At 35.0% G+C, this 21,439-nt stretch overlaps 1 protein-coding gene across 3 annotated transcripts in view; it reads right to left on the reverse strand.

The window, feature by feature from the left end:
• TLL1 (tolloid like 1) overlaps nt 1-21,439 on the reverse strand; it is a 210,349-nt gene that overhangs the window by 78,907 nt on the left and 110,003 nt on the right. For all 3 annotated transcript variants that reach the window (XM_019441055.2, XM_019441056.2, XM_019441057.2), the window contains 2 exons: nt 15,117-15,222; nt 6,988-7,112 (listed from right to left, as the gene is read on the reverse strand). In XM_019441055.2, coding sequence (XP_019296600.2) covers nt 6,988-7,112; nt 15,117-15,222 — 231 coding nt within the window. The remainder of the gene's footprint in view (nt 1-6,987; nt 7,113-15,116; nt 15,223-21,439) is intronic.

Genomic DNA, 21,439 nt, shown 5'->3' on the forward strand with positions numbered 1-21,439 from the left:
CAGAAGCCATATAAATGATCCACATGCATACGAAAAAAAAAAAAAATGCTCAACATCACTAATCATCAGGGAACTGCAAATCAAAACTACAATGAAGTAACACTTCACATCTGTTAGGATGGCCATTATCAACAAACAAACAAAAACAGAAAATAAGAAGTATTTGCACGGAAATGGGAGAAAATGTAGCCTTTGTGCACTGTTGGTAGACATATAAAATAGTGGAGCCACCATGGAAAACAGTGTGGAATTTCCTCAAAAATTATATATATATAATTCCCAAATGATCCAACAATCCCACTTCTGGGTATTTATTCAAAAGAATTGCAAACAGGATCCTGAAAAGACATGCGTGCTCCTGTATTCACTGCAGCATTATTCACATTGGCCAAGAGACAGAAATACTCTAAACATCCATCAGTAGATGAATGAATAAAGAAACTACGGTATATACATAAAACAGAATATTATTCAGCCTTAAAACAAAGAAATCTGTCATATGCTACAAAACAGATAAATCTGGAGGACATTATGCCAATGTCAGTTACAGAGACATTACAGTTACAGAGAGATAAGTACTGCATGATTCCATTTACACGAGGGTTCTAAAGAGTCAAACTCATAGAAGTGGAAAGTGGAATGCTGGTTACTAGGGGCTGGGGAAGAGGGAAATGAAGAGTTGCTGCTCAGTGGGTATGGAGTTTCAATCATGCAAGATGAAAAAGTTCTGGAGATCTGCTGTACAACCATGTGCATAGAGTTAACAGTATTTACTGTGCAACTACAAATTCGGTAATAAGATAAATCTCATATTATGTGTTTGTTTTGCCAAAATAAAAAACAATTAGTAACCAAAAGGCAGTTAAACTTCTAAGTACTTTATCATAGGATTAATTTCACTTCCGAATCAGGTAATTCGCATATACCTTATTCTTCCAGAATAGAAAATTGTGTTTAAATTGTATAAATGCTATTTGGATTGTGTTTTGTTGAACAATTATTACAAACTCTTTTCCTATTAATTACATGCTTAAATTTGCAGCTGTCTTCACTTCCATCTACAGATACTGTCCTTATCAAATGTCTGTAATATTATCAAATACCAAAGATTGAGAACTTAACTTTCTCCATATTCCATAGGATCACAATTATAATTTTATTAAGGTTACAGAAAACATAGGTAGATATACACAATAATTTCTGTTAGATAAATCTCTTCCCAAAGGAGCTTGACAAATTCTAGATTAGGGGAAGAAATAAAATTGTATCCAATCAACTTAGTACTACCTAATTAACTTATATTTACATCCATAAGCTTTTAAATATAATAAATAAAATGTGGGTTTAAAATGACTTTAAGATAAGGAAATGCTAAAAGGAATCCTAAATCACCTGAGAAATAATGTCAGATTAATTACTCCAGTTATGTTATTTCTTAAAATGTTTTATTTTTGAGAGGGAGAGACTCACACTTGCGAGCGGGGGAGGGGCAGAGAGAGAAAGGGGACAGAGGATCTGAAGCAGGCTCCATGCTGAGAGCAGTAAGCCCAATGTGGGGCTGGAGCTCACAAGTGGGCTCAAACTCACCGTGGGGCTCAACCTCATGGGGGGTTCGAAGTCATGAATCACAGGATCACAAGATCACAACCTGAGTCGAAACCAAGAGCCTGGTGCTCAGCCCACTGAGCCACCCAGGTGCCCCTAATTACTGAAATATTTTAAAGCACAATTTCAATAGTAACTACCTAGCCTAGTCTGAATCACCCTTTAAAATGAAGCATAAGCGCCCACTCCAAGGAGCCATCCTCCCCCAGTGTGCACTCCTCACAGAACTGCAGTAGCATCCTTTAAGGATGAGAGTTACTTCCTCACCAAGTGATATCGTCTGTGTGATACCCCAGAGGCTCAGCCATTTGTGTGTGTTGTCTATGCTTCCTCTTCTGTGGCCACAGCATCTGGCACGGTGCCTTTCACGGGTTAACGGTGACTCATTCATTCATACAGCAACTATTTATTGAGCACTTAATCTACATCAGATTCAGAACAACGAAAGGGAAACCCCAACTCCAAGCCCACGACAGCTTATACTCTAGTGTGGGAAATGGCAAATGAACTGATGATTAGATGAGTAAGATACAAAGACCAGGATCAAATAAGGCATTTACCGCAGTAGAGTCCTGGGAGACCAGAGAGTCTTTAAGGAGGTGACATAGGAGCTGAATCCTCAATATGAGCTAGGATTTACCAGGATGCAGTTGCCAGCCTTCTGGCTGGAGGAAGAGGCCAGAGGCAAGCATACAATGGTGTCAGGAGCGTGAGGAAGTAGAGGTGACAAACAAGGCTGTAGAGGAACTTAACTAGAGAAAACACTCAGGGAAGAGTGGAAAAAATCTTGAAGTGACATAATGGAAAGGAAATTAGCCTTTATCCTACAAATAGGCAGAGCAACATTTGCATGTTAAACAGCCACTTTAGGAGCTCCCAGGTGGCTCAGTCATTTAAGCATCCGACTTAGGCTCAGGTCATGACCTCAGGTTCCTGAGTTCAAGCCCTGCATCGGGCTCTATGCTAACAGCTGGGAGCCTGGAGCCTGCTTTGGATTCTCAAAACTAAAATAAATAAACATTTTTTTTTAAAAGCCACTTTAACAGAAACATGGCCAGAGAAATAAAGAGATGTAAGAATGGAAGCAAGAGGTGAATTAGGAGGCATTTCAGCAATCCAGACAAAAGGGGAGGTTCCCTGGACTAGGGGATGTGCAAGAATGCAAGATTTTAGGAAGGCAGCAGGACTGACTCACTGCAAGAAGTGAGGGAGGAACGAGGTGAGAATGCTCACCACAGTTCTGGCTTCAGCTGCCTGAGGACCTCTGCACGGTACCATCCACGGAACTAGGGAATGTTTACAGGGAGATGAATAAATGAGTCCACGAATAAATGCGGGAAAAAATGGCTGAGTTAATTCTTTTGCATGTGGGGCAATATTTTAGCCAAGAATTGTGTATATACAAGCCTGTATAGAAGGTATATATTACCTGGAATCTCAGAAAATTAGATGAGGAACCAAGAGATTAATGTTTGGCAAACTGCCAAGAACCTTATATCAATTTTAAAGGTAAATTTAATGAAACAAATGTTTAAAGCAGTGTGAAGTTTTTAATATTCAGACTCTATGCTTGCTGAACCTGGCCTTCCATCCCTAAAACCTCCACACAAATGCGCATCCATAGACAGGGATATCCTGCACACATACTGTGTGTGTACCAGCCCTGAGAGCTTTTAAATCTGTGAACACGGACTGTACGTGTGCTGATGTGTGAATACGTATACGCTTTTATGTAACAAAAAAGATTCTAATCCTCAGAAGGCTCTTTCTTTTTACATAACCATTTATTTTATATTTTTCCTGATTTGATTATGTTACTTGACATATTTAGTTGGGGAAGATTTACTGAGAGAATATTAGGGTTGATGGTGGGTATAAGTACTAAGTAAAAAAAAAAGGGGGTAAAAGGGTTATGGCACTAGATAAAAACGAAATTAAGAGAAAATGCAAATGAAGACCAGTGACTGTTAAACAGTTTAGAAATAAAAAAGGAAAGAAAATCCTATGATTAGATCAAAGTAGAAAAATACACTGAGAAAATGAGAATCACAAGGAAAACAAAGAGAGAAACAATAGCACACATTACTGATTTATGAAGAGAAGAATATCCACTCCAGCTCATGTGCCCTAGAGAAGATCTCCTTCAGAAGCAAACTGCTGATTACTGGCATAAAGGGAAGATGAAGAGTATAATGATAATAATAATAATAATAATAATAATAATAATAATAATCCACCACTACATGGGTGTATCTGGTCCTGACAGGATGTAGGATGCAAAGGATTTTAATGACAGGTGTTGAAAGCAGCATTAGTGGGCATCCTTTTAGGGTTCCTTAATGCTAGAAAGACTTGGCAGCTGTCCAAAGGACACAGGATTGGCCTTTGAGCAGCACTGTCCTGAAACCTAATGAATCCTGGGGTTTAGAAGCTCTCCCTTTGTTTCCCTTCCTTCCCCTTTCTGGGCCTACATGGCCTAGCGATGGATGACCAGCTCTTATGTCAGAAGAGTGGCAGGGCTGTGAAGGATCATATTCTTTCTCTATATTAACAATGCATAAGGAGATTGTTCTTGTCTGCTTCTAAAAGAACAAGAAATGGCAATGAAAATAATTCTAAACCAAAGGAAACGTTATCTTTGTTCCATCACCTTAAAAACACAACTTTATTCCTGAAGGGAGCTTTTTCATAATTAGTAGGCACCGACTGCATAAGTAATTCAGGTTTCACATACAAATCTAATTTATATCTTTGGCATATATATATAGACAAACATAATAATGGATTACACATTCTTTATCAGCTAGAAAGTCTCATAAAAAACAACAGTGTATATTGTTTTAATGGAATTAGAAATACATATATTTTAATGCTGTTCATCTCTAATAGATAAAAATACATTTCCTATGTTATTAGTGGAACAGCAACAATATTTTCAGTCTGTGAATTATAACCTGCCCATTAGAAGTCTGCCCTCTTGGACCCAGGGCCCCTTGGACTTATCACAGATCATAAAAGCCACAACGTCACATATTTAAGTGTGAATCAGGTCAGCATTCCTTTCAAGATTAAACTTTTAAGGAATACCTTTATAAAATGCAGATCTAGTAGAGCTTTGAGCATAAACTGATACAAAGTAAAGAGTTGGAATGGTGTAGCCAAATGCCTCTGATTGGATCTATTCACGAGCAATTTCTAACAAAAGAAAACAGGAGAAACTCCAAAGGAATATGCAGTTTTATACCTTCTTTCTGTATTAAAACCAAGACGTAGCTAGGGGCACCTGGGTGGCTCAAGTGGGTTGTTTCCCACTCTTGGTTTCTCAGGTCATGATCTCAGGGTTCATGAGTTCCAGCCCTGCATCGGGCTCCATGCGAGAGCACAGAGCTTACATGGGATTCTCTCTCTTGCTCTGTCTCTCTCTCTGTCTGTCCCTTCCCCTGGTTGCCCTCTCTCTCTCTCTCAAAATAAATAAACTTTTTTAAAAAGTACAAATAAAAAAGACACAACCAGATTTCATTTTATAAACACTTTCTTCCCAGGTGATTCTCAAATAAGTCATCCTATTTAGTCTTCTATGTACAGTTATGAATCTTTAACATTATTCCACTGATATTCTTGGAGTTACTGGTAAACCTACTACATCAGTGTAACTTAAGTTTATTTGGCCTATATTTATACCAATATCATTAGGACTCCCCATTGTAAAGTAATGAAGAATGTTAAATACATAACCATATACAGGGCTCAAAGCTAAGGACTGCAGAGAAAGAGACACACACACACACACACACACACACACACACACAAACACACACACACACACACACATTGGCCAAGAGACAGACAGAGAGAGAGAGAGAGAGAGAGAGAGAGAGAGAGAAACAGAAAGAGCAAGAGACAGAAAAAAGAGAGACAAGGAGGGATTTGTTTGGTGGGCATTAAACAGTCCAAGATGGGAAAAAAGTCATTCTCAAAGATTTCGTGAACTAAAAGTTAATATATTTTTATTTTTTAATACATATATTTCTTAGCTCTGTCTTCATCATGCCATTAATAAGCAACTTGCCTTTTATATTGCTTTAAAAACACAAGATATCTTTCTCACTGATGATGGTACCTTCATGAATGTGGTTTTACTGTATTAACAAACCAATTTACACATTATTACTGCATTTCAAGAAAAAAATAGCCTATTTATGTATGTACATAATGAAAATCTCAAGTGAAAACTATACTTATCTTCCTATTAATAACTTAAATATTTAAGACCTATAGGCTTAAAATTATAGTGTCACAAATTTTTACTACTTTTTTGATTCCTACTCACTGCCTTTCTTACAATTCAGTGTGCAAACGTATCTCCAGTTTGCTTTCTAAGTGTTATATATATGTATATATGTTTTTAGAGAGACAATCAAACTGGTTTTATATGTGAACTTTCTACTCATTTAAGTGCTATTAGTCACACAATTTTCCCACAAATTTTCTACACTCAAAGTTAAAAAGTATGGTACATCCAGTATTGACAGAAATTACCCAAGGATCATTCATTTCTTTTGTCACAGTGGTACCATTCACTTATAAACCCATCTTTCCTGTGGAAATTTACATTAAAAAAATAAATACCACACATACATTCATATATACATGAACCAAAATTTGGGGGAAAGCTGTGCTAACCAAAGCTAAACATATTTCTTAGAATTAGGATGTTTCAAAGGATTTTGACTATGGAGGAGGAGCCCAAAGTATGCAGTATTTCCAGTTTGGAAGCAAACCCTTTTTTTTCTCTTAGACGATTGAGTCTTGGAACATTCGTACTAACACCTTCCCTTAATCTCTTTTTCACAACTTTATCCAGTAGCAAAACATACAGTCACTCACTAGCAACATGGCTAGAACTCAGTTTTTTCAAAAAAAAAGTTATAAAATTCAAACTAATAAAATTTGAATTTGTATACCATTAATGATAGTATTTGCAAGAAAAAAGATCATTTAGTACTCAATTCTGAAGTTGCAATAAAAAATATTCTTTTTATGTTGGCAAGAAAATTCAACATTTGACTATGAAATCATGCAACTATTTAATAACAACTATGAAACAATCATGCTTTTTTGCTCTTTTACTTGTTAAGTTAAAACAAATAAAACATACTATCCCTGTGCCTTAAATTTGATTTCTAGCAATTTGTTTTTAATTATATCAATGGGTGTTCCAGAGTTCTCTCATTTCATTTTATGATTAACTGACTTTGAACTGAATACGTCACTTGCCAGCATGGAGAGACACAAGTAAACAGTTCAGTAAACTGTGGCTTATTCATCTGGAAAGAGCGCAATCAGGCACAATTATGGTTCTGTTTTCGTATGGTGCAATACCTGGACATCTATACAGCTTTCTTGCCTGTGCAATATCTCCTTTGCTTAAACGGGTTCGCTGACCGATTGCAGGACGTATGCCATTATCATCACGAGATGGGAGAATAGTATCCAGAAACATCCCCCTGAAAAAAATCAGAAGCAAGCCACACATAAGTCACCAAATTAAGACAATTACATTCCTTACAAGTATAAGATTATTTTTTTTTCAAAATCGTGTCAATTAAAAGGAAAAAGCATCAGTGTTGAAATTTAAATAGTGCGCCAGACTTTCAAAACATGTTCATCAAAGTAGGAAAAAAAAAAAAGTTGTGTTAAACTGTATACCTAGCATAAAGTCAATGATGAAATTCACTTTAATTTAGAAATGATTTTTAAAATCTAGAATTCTACATAGCTTCCCACACCAAGTAAACCACGGTTTTTATTTTAGTCTTTTAAGCAGATCTAAGAACCCTTGGATTACTAAATTGTAAAACAAATTCTCCTCATAGAAATCTATTTTTAAGGACAATGTATAATACATATTTTTAAGGTTACTTAGATTGTAAAAGTCAAGCAAAATATGTTATTTTTTAGTTAAATTACTAATTAACCCATGTATTCTTAGAAGTCTAAGTATCAAAGTATATATTAAAAGAACAAGAAAAAAGAAAGTGTCAAATTTTAGAAACAACAGTTTAAAGCAAAATAGTTTTTTAATAAATGCACACACAGAAAGAAAATAAAATTTTCGGGGTGCCTGGGTGGCTCAGTCGGTTAAACATCAGACTTCGGCTCAGGTCACGATCTTGCAGTTTGTGGGTTCAAGCCCCACGTCACGCTCTGTGCTGACAGCTCAGACTGGAGCCTGCTTCGGATTCTGTGTCACCCTCTCTCTCTTCCCTTTCCCTGCTTGCACTCTCTATCTCTCTCAAAAATAAACATTAAAAAACAAACTTAGGGGCGCCTGGGTGGCTCAGTCGGTTAAGCGTCCGACTTCGGTTCAGGTCATGATCTCGCAGTCCGTGAGTTCGAGCCCCGCGTCGGGCTCTGTGCTGACGGCTCAGAGCCTGGAGCCTGTTTCAGATTCTGTGTCTCCCTCTCTAGCCCTCCCCCGTTCATGCTTTGTCTCTCTCTGTCTCAAAAATAAATAAACGTTAAAAAAAAATTTAAAAAACCTTAGAAAATAAAATTTTCGTGGTAAAATTAAGAGGATAAAACTAGCAATGCACCCATGATGCTAACTTAGAGACAATGAGTTGTGAGACCAAGGTCGTGATAAAACTCAACATCTTCTTAATGTTCAAAACTAAAAATTCTGAATATACTGCACTAAAGATAATCTTAATTTTGCAATGAATATCAACATTTATAGCTCTAAAGGAAGAACTGAGCTTAAAAGTTAGAGTGGGAAACTATTCCAGTAGTAAGAAGGATTTCAAAAAAAGAAAAGCTTTCTATAAAAGTATTTGAAATTAGTTTTTTTTTTAATTATTATTCTAGGGAGAGAGAGAGAGAGAGCAAGAGCAGGGGAGGGACAAAAAGGGGAGGGAGAGAGAGAGAGAGAGAGAGAGAGAGCATCCTAAGCAGGCTCCATGCTCAGTGCAGAGCTCAACACGGGGCTCAACTGCATGTGGGATCATGACCTAAGCCAGATTCAAGAGTTGGAAGCTCAGCCAACTGAACCATCCAGGTGCCCCAAAAGTATTTGAAATTAAGAAATACAATTGTAAAAAAAAAATTTTTAAATAAGATGAAAGACATGATAGGCCTTTCCAAAACTTTAATGAATACATTGTATATTAAATACAAGTTAAAGGAAATTTCACCTCTACTTATTCTTTCCTTTAGGGAATACTAACTAAGCACCGTTGTAAGTCTGGATTTATAGCCTTTAATAAACATTTATGATTCTCACATTTTAGTGTGGGGTGAGAGACATTAAACAAAAGATTGACAACTGAGATAGTGACAGGTACTATGGAGAAAAAGAAGTGAAGATGGATATTGATTACCCAGTGATGGGGTAGCTTTTAAACAGTGAGATCAAAGGAAAACTCACTTGGAAGTTGACAAATTGGGCAAACATGAAGGGAGTGAAGGCGGGGGCATTGTGGGTAAATGGGAGTAGAGACTTCCAGAGAGAAAAAAACAGGAAATTCAATGGCTCAGAGATGGGAGGATCCTTAAAGTGTTTGAGTGTCACACAGATAATGTGACTCTTAGCCTGAGGAAAACTGTTAATATTTGGAAGATGGTAAACAGAGGAGTGACATGATCTATGAGTATTTTATGACTAACCTCTCTGGCTCCGAGGTCAGGGTAGTGATCTTTTAGATAAAACCTGGATAACGCAAATAGAGAATGGAACTCTATAAATTTAAGTATCTATAGAACGCCACATGCATACTGCCTGAGATAAAAGTAGGGAGGGAAACTAATGATTTATGGGAGTTGACTAGCAAAAGTGAGAGCTTGCACATACTTAATTAGACGCAACTACAGCTAGGCCAGTGCAATTGAAGGGGAAGTAGAGCTATAAAATAGGGTAGCATTGAGAAAAGCCATTCTTCAACTACACTTCATGAATCAACATATACATTCAATAGGGTAAGTCCAAATTAGTGAAGGGCTGCCATTTCTGTAGTACTTCAGCACCAACAAAGTATTCACTATTTTCTATTTCTAAAAACAGATTTGTAATCTTTAAAGGTTGATTTTTTCCAGTTTTCAAAACAGTTCAACTTGAAAAGGTCAAGGACATCTTGGCATGGATATATTCAAACTCAGACAACAGAGTGATGAATTTTGACTTCTTCTCTCTACTGAGGTAAACTCTCATTCAGAAGGTGTAAGTCACCATTTCTTTTGTTCTTTCTTTGTGGCAGGAAGTTAACAATTCTCTCCCTCCACATCCAGGCCATTAAGTAATGCAGGCTCTTCCTGACTATCCTCAGTGAGGCACTATCAATAGGCCAGAGACAGATTACAAAAGGCTTCACATACTAATCTTCACTGGCTCCATCTACATGAGAAGAGTGAATGAGCTATGCTTTTTAAAGAAACTTTGTAAAATTTTGTAATTTTTTTATTAATGAAAAATGGGCAATCCCAGTTAACAAGCCTCTATATTCCAAATTACCCATGCATATAAAGATCCCATTTATCTAGTCCTATTCTCCCTAAAAGTAAGTACCCAAATCTGCTGATGGGCTACATTCATGAAAACAACTAAAACTTTTACAGACTCCCTGGATCCAGAATAGAAAAAATATATAAAATTTCAAATATTTGCATTAATAGAATGAAGAACAAAAAACCACATGTTCATCTAACTGATGTAGAAAACTCATTTGACAAAATTCACACCTTTCAAGATAAAAACTTTCAACGAACTAGGAATAGAAGGAAACCATCTCAACATAAAGACCATGAATGAAAAACCTATAGCTAACATCATACTCAGCAGTGAAAAACTGAGTTTTTCATCTAAGATCAAGAACAAAGCAGAAATGTCCGCTCTCACCACTTCTATTCAACATAGTATTGGAAGTTGTAGCCAGAGCAATTAGGCAAGAAAAAGAAGTAAAATAAGAAAGAAAGAATTGAAATCTTCTCTCTTTGCCAATCATATAATCCTATATGTAGAAAACCTTAAGGAGTCCACAAAAAAAGTTAGAACTAATAAATTCAGCAAAGTTGAATAAATTCATTCAAACTGAACACACAAAAATCAGTTGCAATTCCATACAATAACAATGAACAATCTGAAAAGGAAATTAAGAAAAACAATTCCAGGGGCATCTGGGTGGCTCAGGCGGTTAAGTGTCTGACTTCAGGTTATGATCTCACAGTTTGTGAGTTCGAGCCCCATGTCTGTCAACACAGAGCCTGGAGCTTACTTCAGATTCTGGGTCTCCCTCTCTCTGCTCCTCCCCCACTTTTGCTCTGTTTCTGTCTCTCTCTCTCAAAAAACTGAATAAACATTAAGAACTTAAAAAGAAGAAAGAAAAAAAATCCATTTAAAATACCATCAAAAAGAATAAAGTACTTAGGAATAAGCCCAAACAAAAAGGTGAAAGACTTCTAAACTAAAAACTACAAAACATTGTTGAAAGAAATTAAAGAAGACAAAAATAAATGGAAAGACATTCCATTCTTATGGATGGCATGGACATTCCATGCTTAATTTGTTAAAATGTCCGCATGACACAAAATGATCTATAGATCCAGCACAATCTCTATCAAAACCCAATATAATTTCTTGCAGAGACAGAAAAACAGACCCAAAATTCATATGGAATTTCATAAAACCTCAAATAGTTAAAAATTTTGAAAACAACAAAGTTGGAAGACTCACACATTGTGATTTCAAAACACACTATTAAGCTAAAGTAATCAAAGCAGTGTGTTACTGGTATAAAGACAGACCTATAGACCAATGGAACAGAATAAGAATCTCAGAAACAAACCCTAGTAAATATAGCAAATAATCTTCAACAAGGGTGCCAAAAACACTCAATCAGAAATATATATATATGTTTTTTCAATAAACAATACTGGGAAAACTGAATACCCACATAAAACAATAAATTTAGGCAATTATTTAAGCTATATAAAAAGTTAACTAAAAATAGATTAAAGACCTAAACACAAATCCCAAAACTATAAAAATCCTAGAAGAAAATAGTGGAAACCCTTCATGACATAGAATCTGGCAATAATTTCTTGGATATGACACTAAAGCACAGTTAACAAAAGCAAAATCAGGTAAGTGGGACTACACAAATAAAAAAAAAACTACTATGCAGCAAAGATGAAAAAAGGAAAATATTTGCAAATTATACATCCAATAAGGAGCCAGAATGTATAAAGAACTCCTACAATTCAACAACAAAAAATGAATAATCTGACTTTAAGATGGCCAAAAGAATTGAATAGACATTTCTCCAAAGACAATACACAACTAGAAAGCACACGAAAGGATACTCAACATCATTAATCATCAAAGAAATGAAAATCAAAACCGCAATGAAACATCAAGTCATACCCATTAGGATGGCTACTATTTAAAAAGAGAAAAAAAAAAAGAGACAATAACACATGTTGGTAAGGATATGGATTAATTGGAACACTTTGTGTACTGCTGTGGGATTGTGAAATGGTGCAGCTACTATAGAAAACATGATGAAGTTTCTTCAAAAAATTAAAAATAGAACTACCATATGATCCAGCAATCCTACATCTGGGTATATATGCAAAATAATTGAAAACAGGATTTGGCAAAGATATTTGCATACCCATATTGATAGCAGTACTATTCACAATAGCCAACAAGTGGAAGCAACTCAAATGTCTATCAGTGGATGAATAGATAAACAAAACATGGTATATACATACAATGGAAAATTATTCAGCCTTGAAAAGGAAGGAAATCCTTTCACATGCTACAACTTGGATAAACCATGAAGACATCATGCTAAATGAAATAAGCCAATCACAAAAGGACAAATACTGTATGATTCTACTTAATGAGGTATCTAAAGTATCCAAGTTCATGGAAACACAAAGTGGAATGGTAGTCACCAGGGGCTGGCAAGAGGGGAAATGGGGCATAATTTTTTAATGGGCACTGGGTTTCAGTTTTGCAAGATGAAAAAGTTCCAAACATCCGTTTCACAACCATGTGAATAGACTTAACATCACTAAGTGTACACTAAAAAATAGTTAAGATTGCAAATTTTATGTTCAGTGTCTTTTAACACACACACACACACACACACACACAGAGCTTCAAATACTTTGGAGGTGGTGGCTAAGAACTGTGACAACTAAGTTTTTCTCCTGGAATTCATTTTTTCTTTAATTTTTTTTTAACATTTATTTATTTTTGAGACAGAGAGAGACGAGCATGAATGGGGGAGGGTCAGAGAGAGGGAGGCACAGAATCTGAAACAGGCTCCAGGCTCTGAGCTGTCAGCACAGAGCCCGACGCAGGGCTCGAACCCACGGACCGTGAGATCATGACCTGAGCCGAAGTAGGCCGCTTAACCGACTGAGCCACCCAGACGCCCCTGGAATTCAGTTTTTAAATATATGTACAAGTTAGTAAACATTCTCTTTAAAGATCAAAACAATAAAATAAGGTGAATTGCATCAACTCTTCTCACAGGTAGATATAGTTACTTTCACTCTAAGTTCACTGGGAAGACTGAATAGGATAATTTTGGAAGAATAAGACAAATAATGGGTCAAGACTGGCTGGCATGCAGTACCATGGTGTGGGGGGTGGGAGCGATGGACTTCAGGCAGCAAGAGCAGGATGGCTTATGGAAAAGAAGAAAAAGAAGCAATTTAAACATGTAAAAGAAATGCAGAATGAGAGGAAATATATATTTTAGACTTTGGTATAGATTAATCATCTATAAAAGACAAAAAGAATGAATTATTTTCTCCTCTTTCCACTACCTCCTATGTTGCAAAGAATCAAAAGTCAGTTTAGGTCTAAATAATATAATACACCAACATACGAGAGGTGCCTTGGCTGAACTGGGACCCAAATCCCATTTGTTACATGTTTCTATGGAAAATTCAAGTCCAAACACTGGTCTAAAAATAAAGTTTTATAACTCTTTGAGATTAATTTTAGGCCAAATTTATGGGTGTATTTCTACCAAAACTTAAATTCAATTCCAAAAACAATATATATATTATATATATATTATATCTGTATAATATATATACACACACACACACACAGTATATAAATATATAAACTACAGGTATAAACTATATATATGTATATATACACACCAGTAGAAAATAATTATTAAATACAGTGAATAATTATTAAAATACAGTTCACACTCAATTTTTTAAATAATATAATTTTGTCTTTTTAAAGGAGCATAATTTAAAAATTTATCTAAGTATTAAAGGCTCACTGACACATCATTCTTTACTTTTTATTAAGAATTATTTTAGGGGGCACCTGGCCGGCTCAGTTGGTGGAGCATGGGACTCTTGATTTTGGGGTTGTAGGTTCAACCTACAACGTGGGCATTGGGTGTAGAGATTACTTAAAAAAAATAAAAATCCTTAAAAAATTAAATATTTTAAAAAAAAGGATTTATTTTTAAAAGACAGGGGTATTAATTTGAATTTTTTATCTCCTTTCTGACCCTGTCCTTAGAAACAGATGTTTGAGGGGCATCTGGGTGGCTCAGATGGTTAAGCATTGTACTCTTGACTTCGGCTTAGGTCATAATCTCACGGTTTGTGGTTTTGAGTCCTGCGTCTTCTTTCTCTCTCCTCCTCTGCCCCTCCCCCCCAAAATAAATAAACTTAAAAAAAATTAAAAAAAAAGAAATAGATGTTAGATGAATTGTGAAGTGGACATAAGTGGACACAAAGAATGAGTTAGAATGGACATATGAGTGTAAAATGAGCATAAATGGGGAAAGGGGATGATTTCAATGATTTGACAGATCTAAATTCCTTACCTGGGAACTATTTGCTTGATGACGTCATCTTTAGAATAAAGTTATTGAAACCTAAATTTATTGCGTTCTTTAAAAATAGCATTAAATCTTTAATGAAATGAATTTAAGGTTAATAAGTGGTGAAATTCTAAATTACATGAGGCAAAATATCTTCATAATATGTTCTTTGAGAATTAAATTAGTTAAGCACCTTTCAAGCATAACTAGTAGTTGAGCAATAGAAAATATACAGTAGAGAACACAACTTAAATAGAGAATAAACATTCCAACTCAACAACCAAGTAACCTGTGTGATTTGTGAATGCCTAAGTTTCCTTAAATGATGCTATGCCAATTTAAAATACTGATTGGTTTAATAATCATTTTCATTGGACTTTTAAAATTGACTTAGGAATATAAAATAGTTTTAATTAATTCATACCATTTTAATTTTTAATCTGAATGTATGTATTTGATAGGAAATGTGAAAACATGTTTTTAAAATCTCAAATGCTGGTGTTGGCTATAAACCTTAATTGAGTATTTTTGTACTTGAGGGCAACAGTATTTGAAAGAGCTTCAAGTTCTAATGTTAAGCATAGCTTTGTCAGGAGCCACACGGAGGAAAGGAATTAAAAGTCAAAAGGTATAACCTGAGACTCCAACCTTGAGAAGGTGTTCCTGGCATAGTGCATGATACTGTCAAAATCGTATCTTTCTCCAAGTGAGTTTACTTCTCCAGGCTCCATCTTCAGAAAATTGTATTCTTGACCTAAGAAACATTTCAGAAGCCTTTTAGCAGACAGAGACAAGAACAGAAGAGCCCCTCCTAAGCCTGCATCTGCTTTTTACTAAATGCAAGTTGCAGCTAAATGCGAACACCCAGGTACGTGCAAAAGTATGCATGCTGTTTTCACTTAACATCACGTTGAAACATTAATACTGGATTTCATTAATAAGTCAATTTGGGGGGAAAAAGGTGGATTATCAAAAACATACTTTGGATTGTTTTGCATGTATATGCTTTATGTTCTTATAAATACTTTTTTTTTTTAATCTCACTGCTTTTTTCAACACTGCAGGAATGATTATAAAAAGTTACATCGTTACCAAATGGGACTCCACTTTCTCTTAGGACTACATTTTCCAAGATCAACAAAAATTATCTTTTGCTTTAGAGTCTTTCTCTGAAACACTGAGAAAAATATAAAAAGAGTATTTGCATGTACACATAACACTGCAGGCTTTAGCTATGTGACTTTGTCACTAAAGGCAAAAACAATAGCAGCAGATTTCACTCAAAATTGAAACAAGATTCTCTCTGATGAATCCATTCCAACCTCTACTTGGAGGGTGTTTTTGATCAGGAAGAATATGCTTGAGAACTTAATAATTTCTTTATTTTTGCTTTACTTTTCACAACTGTTATTTTAACTTCTGGACATTTTCCTTTTAATAGGTTTCTCAACTGGTTGTTTATATCTGTATTGTTACACGGTTTCTTGAAATTTGAAAATAACAGACTTAGATTTGTACATCCATGGCAGTTGTTCCAGAAACAGATAATTTCCCCAGATAGAGATGAGACCTCAGTGACTCTGTTTTCATAATTTCAGTAGCCGAAGACAGCTGCTTTAGGGGCTCACGTAACTTAAAAAGCTTTGAAAGATCAAAATGTAAAGGTGAGCTCCTAGAATTCCAAATTCAAGGTTCCAACTTAAAATGGAACAACACTCATCTAACTAGGTTTTTATTCCACTCATCTAACTAGGTTTGTATTCTAGATTACAACACTCATCTAACTAGGTTTTTATTACAACTGCCATATTACTATGAAAAATATAAATATCACATTAATAAAATTTTCCAAACGACAATAAAGAAATAGAGTGATACCAAAGTATAGTATGTCTTCTGCATGTGATAAGGAAAAGTGGTGTGCTCAACACTAATGATTAAAGAATCATCCTAAAGTGACAGAACCCAAGTCCCAGACTAAAGTGTTTTGGTCTATCTTTCAATTAATTCACACATTAGCTAGTTTTTAATGAACTAACCAGCTTGTACAGTGAAATATGTTCCACAAGTCTCTGATGTGCCTATTTGTACTATAACTATTTTCAGGAAATACTCTGTATTCTTGCCAACCTCTCACAGAAGCAACTGTTAAAACTCTCTTCTTCATAAGGAATAAGTATGTTTCAACATATCCACTTCTGAGGTGAGGTTTTCATAAAGCTATGGAGTTGATTTTATAGATACTAATCTATGCCCAGTAGAGAGTGGAGATTTCAAATTCAAGCACACTATGGGAAGATATTCTCTGGTTAAAGCAAAATGCTTCACAAAAATTTCTGAAAGTGGAACAGTAAGCAACTTTAGTCATAGATTCTGAGGCATATAATTGAGCACTTAACATGCAGGTGAGTCAGTGTTTTGTGCTAAATAAAAACAATATAACCATACATGGTCCAAATAAAGAAAGCTGAACTTATTTCATGAATAAAGGGAAGAAGACCAGAGATACAGAGAACCAGGGGAACTCACTCTAAACAATTAAAAAAAAAAAAGATGATGAACCTTGTTCTTGAAGGCATATTCTAAAATGGATTAAAGTGGGGCACCTAGACGGCTCAGCTGGTTAAGCATCTGACCCTTGGTTTCAGCTCGGGTCATGATGTCATAGTGATTTCAGTTCAGATCATGATCTCGCGGTTCATGAGTTCAAGCCCTGCATTGGGCTTTGCGCTGACAATGCAGAGCCTGCTTGGGATTCTCTCTTCCTCTCTCCCTCTCTCTCCCCACTGCTCTTTCTCTGCCCCTCCCCTGCTTATTCTCTCTCTCTTTCTCAAAATAAATAGAGAAACTTAAAAAAAATAAAATAAAATAAATAAAATGGATTGAAGTAATACAATCCTTGTAACAATCTGGTTCCTATTGTAGTTACTAATTTTGCATATAAATGTGAGGCTAAAGTCTGCACTTATTAGACATTGCCCTTGAATAACAGTTGATCTTAAGTTTCTGAGCCAGAGCAAGTCATAAATTTGTTGAAGATTAATCTCCAGCATGAACTCTTTCATACTAGAATTGCCCTGCTACACTAGTTCCAAATACTCAGAAAATCTCACACAATAAATTCTTTCTTTTCCATTTGCCTGAATGTTGAGTCACCCAGAGTATGAATAGCCATAATTTCCTAAGCACTGTGTTAAGTATTATACATTTATATACTACTTACATATTTCTTGCTTGTTTTAAATACATCCTTATGTTAAAACAGAGTCCTATTATTAAGAGTAAGAATCATTCTTAAAAGTTACTTCCTTTATAAGATGTTTTCTCCATGTAATAAAAGAAACCTAATAGCTATGGTTAACAGCAAACTTCTCATTAATTGATAGTTGAAATCATTTCCCGAAATATTGTCTCCTTTTTATTTCTTTCTTAATGATATAAAGTAAGATGAACTTTGATAGCTGGCTCAGGCATTTGAGCCTCCTATATTGGGAGTAAACGTTTGCTTTACTTCTCCTTAATAATCAACACTACAAATGATTTCATCATTTTTTAAACTGATGTACAATTGACATACAATATTATATTAGTTTCACGTGTACAACATAGTGATTAGATGCCTGTATACACTGCAAACTGGTCACCACAATAAATCTAATCACCATCAATCACCATGCGGAGTTAATAAAATGCTGACTGAATTCCCTGTGCGGTACATTACATCTCCATGACTTACTTATTTTATAACTGGAAGTTTATACTTCTTGATTCTGTTTACCTACTTCATATCCCCAAATCCGCTCTCCTTTGGCAACCACCACTCTATTTTCTGTATCTATGAATCTCAGTTTTGTTCTGGTTTATGCGTTTGTTAGTTTTGTTTTTTAGATTCCAATTAGAATTGAAATCATGCGGATTTGTCTTTCTCTGTCTGACTTATTTCACTTAGCATAATACCCTCAAGGTCCATCAATGTCACAAATGGCAAGATTTCATTTTTCATGACTGAGTAATATACCTGTGTGTGTGTGTGTGTGAGAGAGAGAGAGAGAGAGAGAGGTCTTCTTTATTCATTCATTTATTGATGGATGGATACTTAAGTTGTTTTCCTATTTTGACTACTGTGGATAATGCTGCAATGAAGACAGGGATGCATATATCTTCTTGAATTGGTGATTTTGTTTTCTTTGCATAGATACCAAGAAGTGGAATTGTTGGATCATATGGTAGTTCTATTTTTAATTTATTGAAGAACCTCCATCCTGTTTTCTATGGTATCTTCACCAGTGCATGAAGACTCCCTTATCTCCACATCCTTCCAAGACTTGTTATCTCTTGTCTTTTTTATAAAAGCTGTCTTAACAGGTATGAGATGATATCTGATTGTAGTTTTATTTTGCATTTCCCTGATGATTAATGATGTTGAACATCTTTTCATGTGCCTGTTGCCTATCTGTATGTCTTCTTTGGAAAAATGTCTATTCAGAGCCTCTGTCCACTTTTTAATCAGATTATATTTTGTTATTAAGTTGTATGAGTTCTTTATATATTTTGGGTGCTAATAACCCCTTATCAGATATATGATTTGCAAATGTCTTCCCATTCAGCAAGTTGCCTTCCATTTTACTGATGGATTCTTTCACTATGCAGAAGCGTTTTAGTTTGATGTAGACACATTTATTTTTCCTTTTATTACCTTGCATTTGGAATCAGATCAAAAAAAAAAAAAAAAAAAACATTGCTAAGCCTAAAGTCAAAGAGCTTACTGCCAATGTTTTCTTCTAGGAATTTTATGGTTCCAGGTCTTACATTGGACTTTAATCCATTTTGAGTTAATTTTTGTGAATGGTGGAAGATAGTGGTCCACTTTCATTCTTCTGCATGTAGCTGTCCCGTTTTCCCAGCACCAATTATTGAAGAAACTATCCTCTCCTCATTGCATTGTTCTTGCTCCTTTTGCTATATATTAATTGATCACATATGTTTTAGTTTATTTCTAGGCACACTATTCTGTTCCACTGATCTAGGAGGCTGTTTTTAAGCCGGTACCATACGGTTTTGATTACTGTAATTGCGTAGTATAGTTTGAAATCAGGGAGCATGATACTTCTGGTTTTGTTTTTTCTTTCTCAAGATTGCTTTGTCTATTCAGAGTCTATTGCGACTCCATACAAATTTTAGCATTATTTGTTCTAGGTCTCTAAAAATTGCCATTAGAATTTTCATAGGGATTGCACTGAATCTGTATATTGCTTTGGGTAGCATGGATATTTAACGATATTAATTCTTCAATCCATGAACATGGAATATGTTTTTACTTATCTGTGTGTTTTCCTCAATTTCTTTCATCAGTGTCTTACTAGTTTTCAGTATACAAGTCTTTCACTCCCCTGGTTAAACATATTCCAAGGTATTTTATACCATCTGATGCAATCATAAATGATTGTTTTCTTGATTTCTCTTTCTGATAATTTATTAGTGTATAGAAATACAATAGTTTTATATATTAATTTTGTATTCCATAAAATTTACTGAATTCATTTATTGGCACCAGAAGTTATTTTGGTGGAGCCTTTAGTTTCCTACAAATAGCATCATGTCATCTATAAATAGTGGCCATTTTACTTCCTTTCCAAATGGTATGCCTTTTACTTCTTTTTCTGATCGAACTGCTGTAGCTAGAACTTCCAATAGTATTTTGAATAAAAGTGCCAAGTGTCTTGCTCCTGACCTTACAGGAAACACTTTCAGTTTTTCACCACTGAGTAAGATATTAGCTGTGATTTTGTGATATATGGTCTTTATTATGTCAAAGTACATTCCCTCTATACCCACTTTGTTGAGAGTTTTTATTATAAATAGATGTTGAATTTTCTCAAGTGCTTTTTCTGTATCTTTTTAATTGATCATATGATTTCTATGTTTTGTGGGGTTTTATGTTTCCAATTATTATTTTTTAATATAATTTATTGTCAAATTGATTAACATACAGTGTGCTTTTAGTTTTGGAGGTAGATTCCCATGATTCATCGCTTACATACAACACCCAGTGCTCATCTCAACAAGTGCCCTCCTCAACGCCAATCACCCATTTTCTCCTGATTTTTATATTTTGTTAATGTGGTATATCGCATTGATTAATTTGCACGTTTGAGCCATCCTTGCATCCCTGGAATAAAATGCACTTGATCATAGTGTATGATCCTTTTAATGGATTATTTTGGTTTATTAATATTTGCTAATACTTTACTGGGGATTTTTGCATCTACATTCATCAGGGATATTGGCCTGTAATTTTCCTTTTTTGTGCTGCCCTTGTCTGGTTTTAGTATTAGAGTAATGCTGACTTTGTAAAATGAGTTCAGAAGCATTTCATCCTCTTCAATTTTTTGGAATAGTTTGAGAAGGATAGGTATTACATCTTCTTTGAATATTAAGTAGAATTTACCAATGAAGCATTCTGGTCCTGGACTTTTGTATGTTGGGAGTTTGTAGTTACTAATTCAATCTCTTTATACGTAATTAGTATGTTCAGGTTTTCTATATTCTTATGATTCAGTCTTGAAAGATTGTATGTTTCTAGGAACATAACTAATTCTTCTAGGTCACCCTATTTGCTTACCTATAATTGTTCATATTAGTCTAATGATCCTTTGCATTGCTATGGTATCAGTTGTTACTTCTATTTCATTTCTAATTTTATTTATTTGAGCCTTCTCTTTTTCCTGGTGAGCCTAACTGAAGGTTTATCAATTTTACCTTTTCAAAGACCTAACTTTTAATTTCATTGATCTTTTCTATTATCTATTAAGTTCTATTCCATTTATTATTTCCTTTCTTCTACTAACTTTGGCTTCATTTGTTCTTTTTCTAGTTCCTTTGGATGTAAAGTTAGATTGTTTATTTGAGCTTTTTTTTTTTTTCTTGGTTTCTTGAGATAGGCCTGTATTGCTATGAACTTAACCTCTTTT

Source organism: Panthera pardus, unplaced genomic scaffold, assembly GCF_024362965.1.
Source record: "Panthera pardus isolate Hobbes unplaced genomic scaffold, ASM2436296v1 HiC_scaffold_13, whole genome shotgun sequence".
NCBI lineage: Eukaryota > Metazoa > Chordata > Mammalia > Carnivora > Felidae > Panthera > Panthera pardus.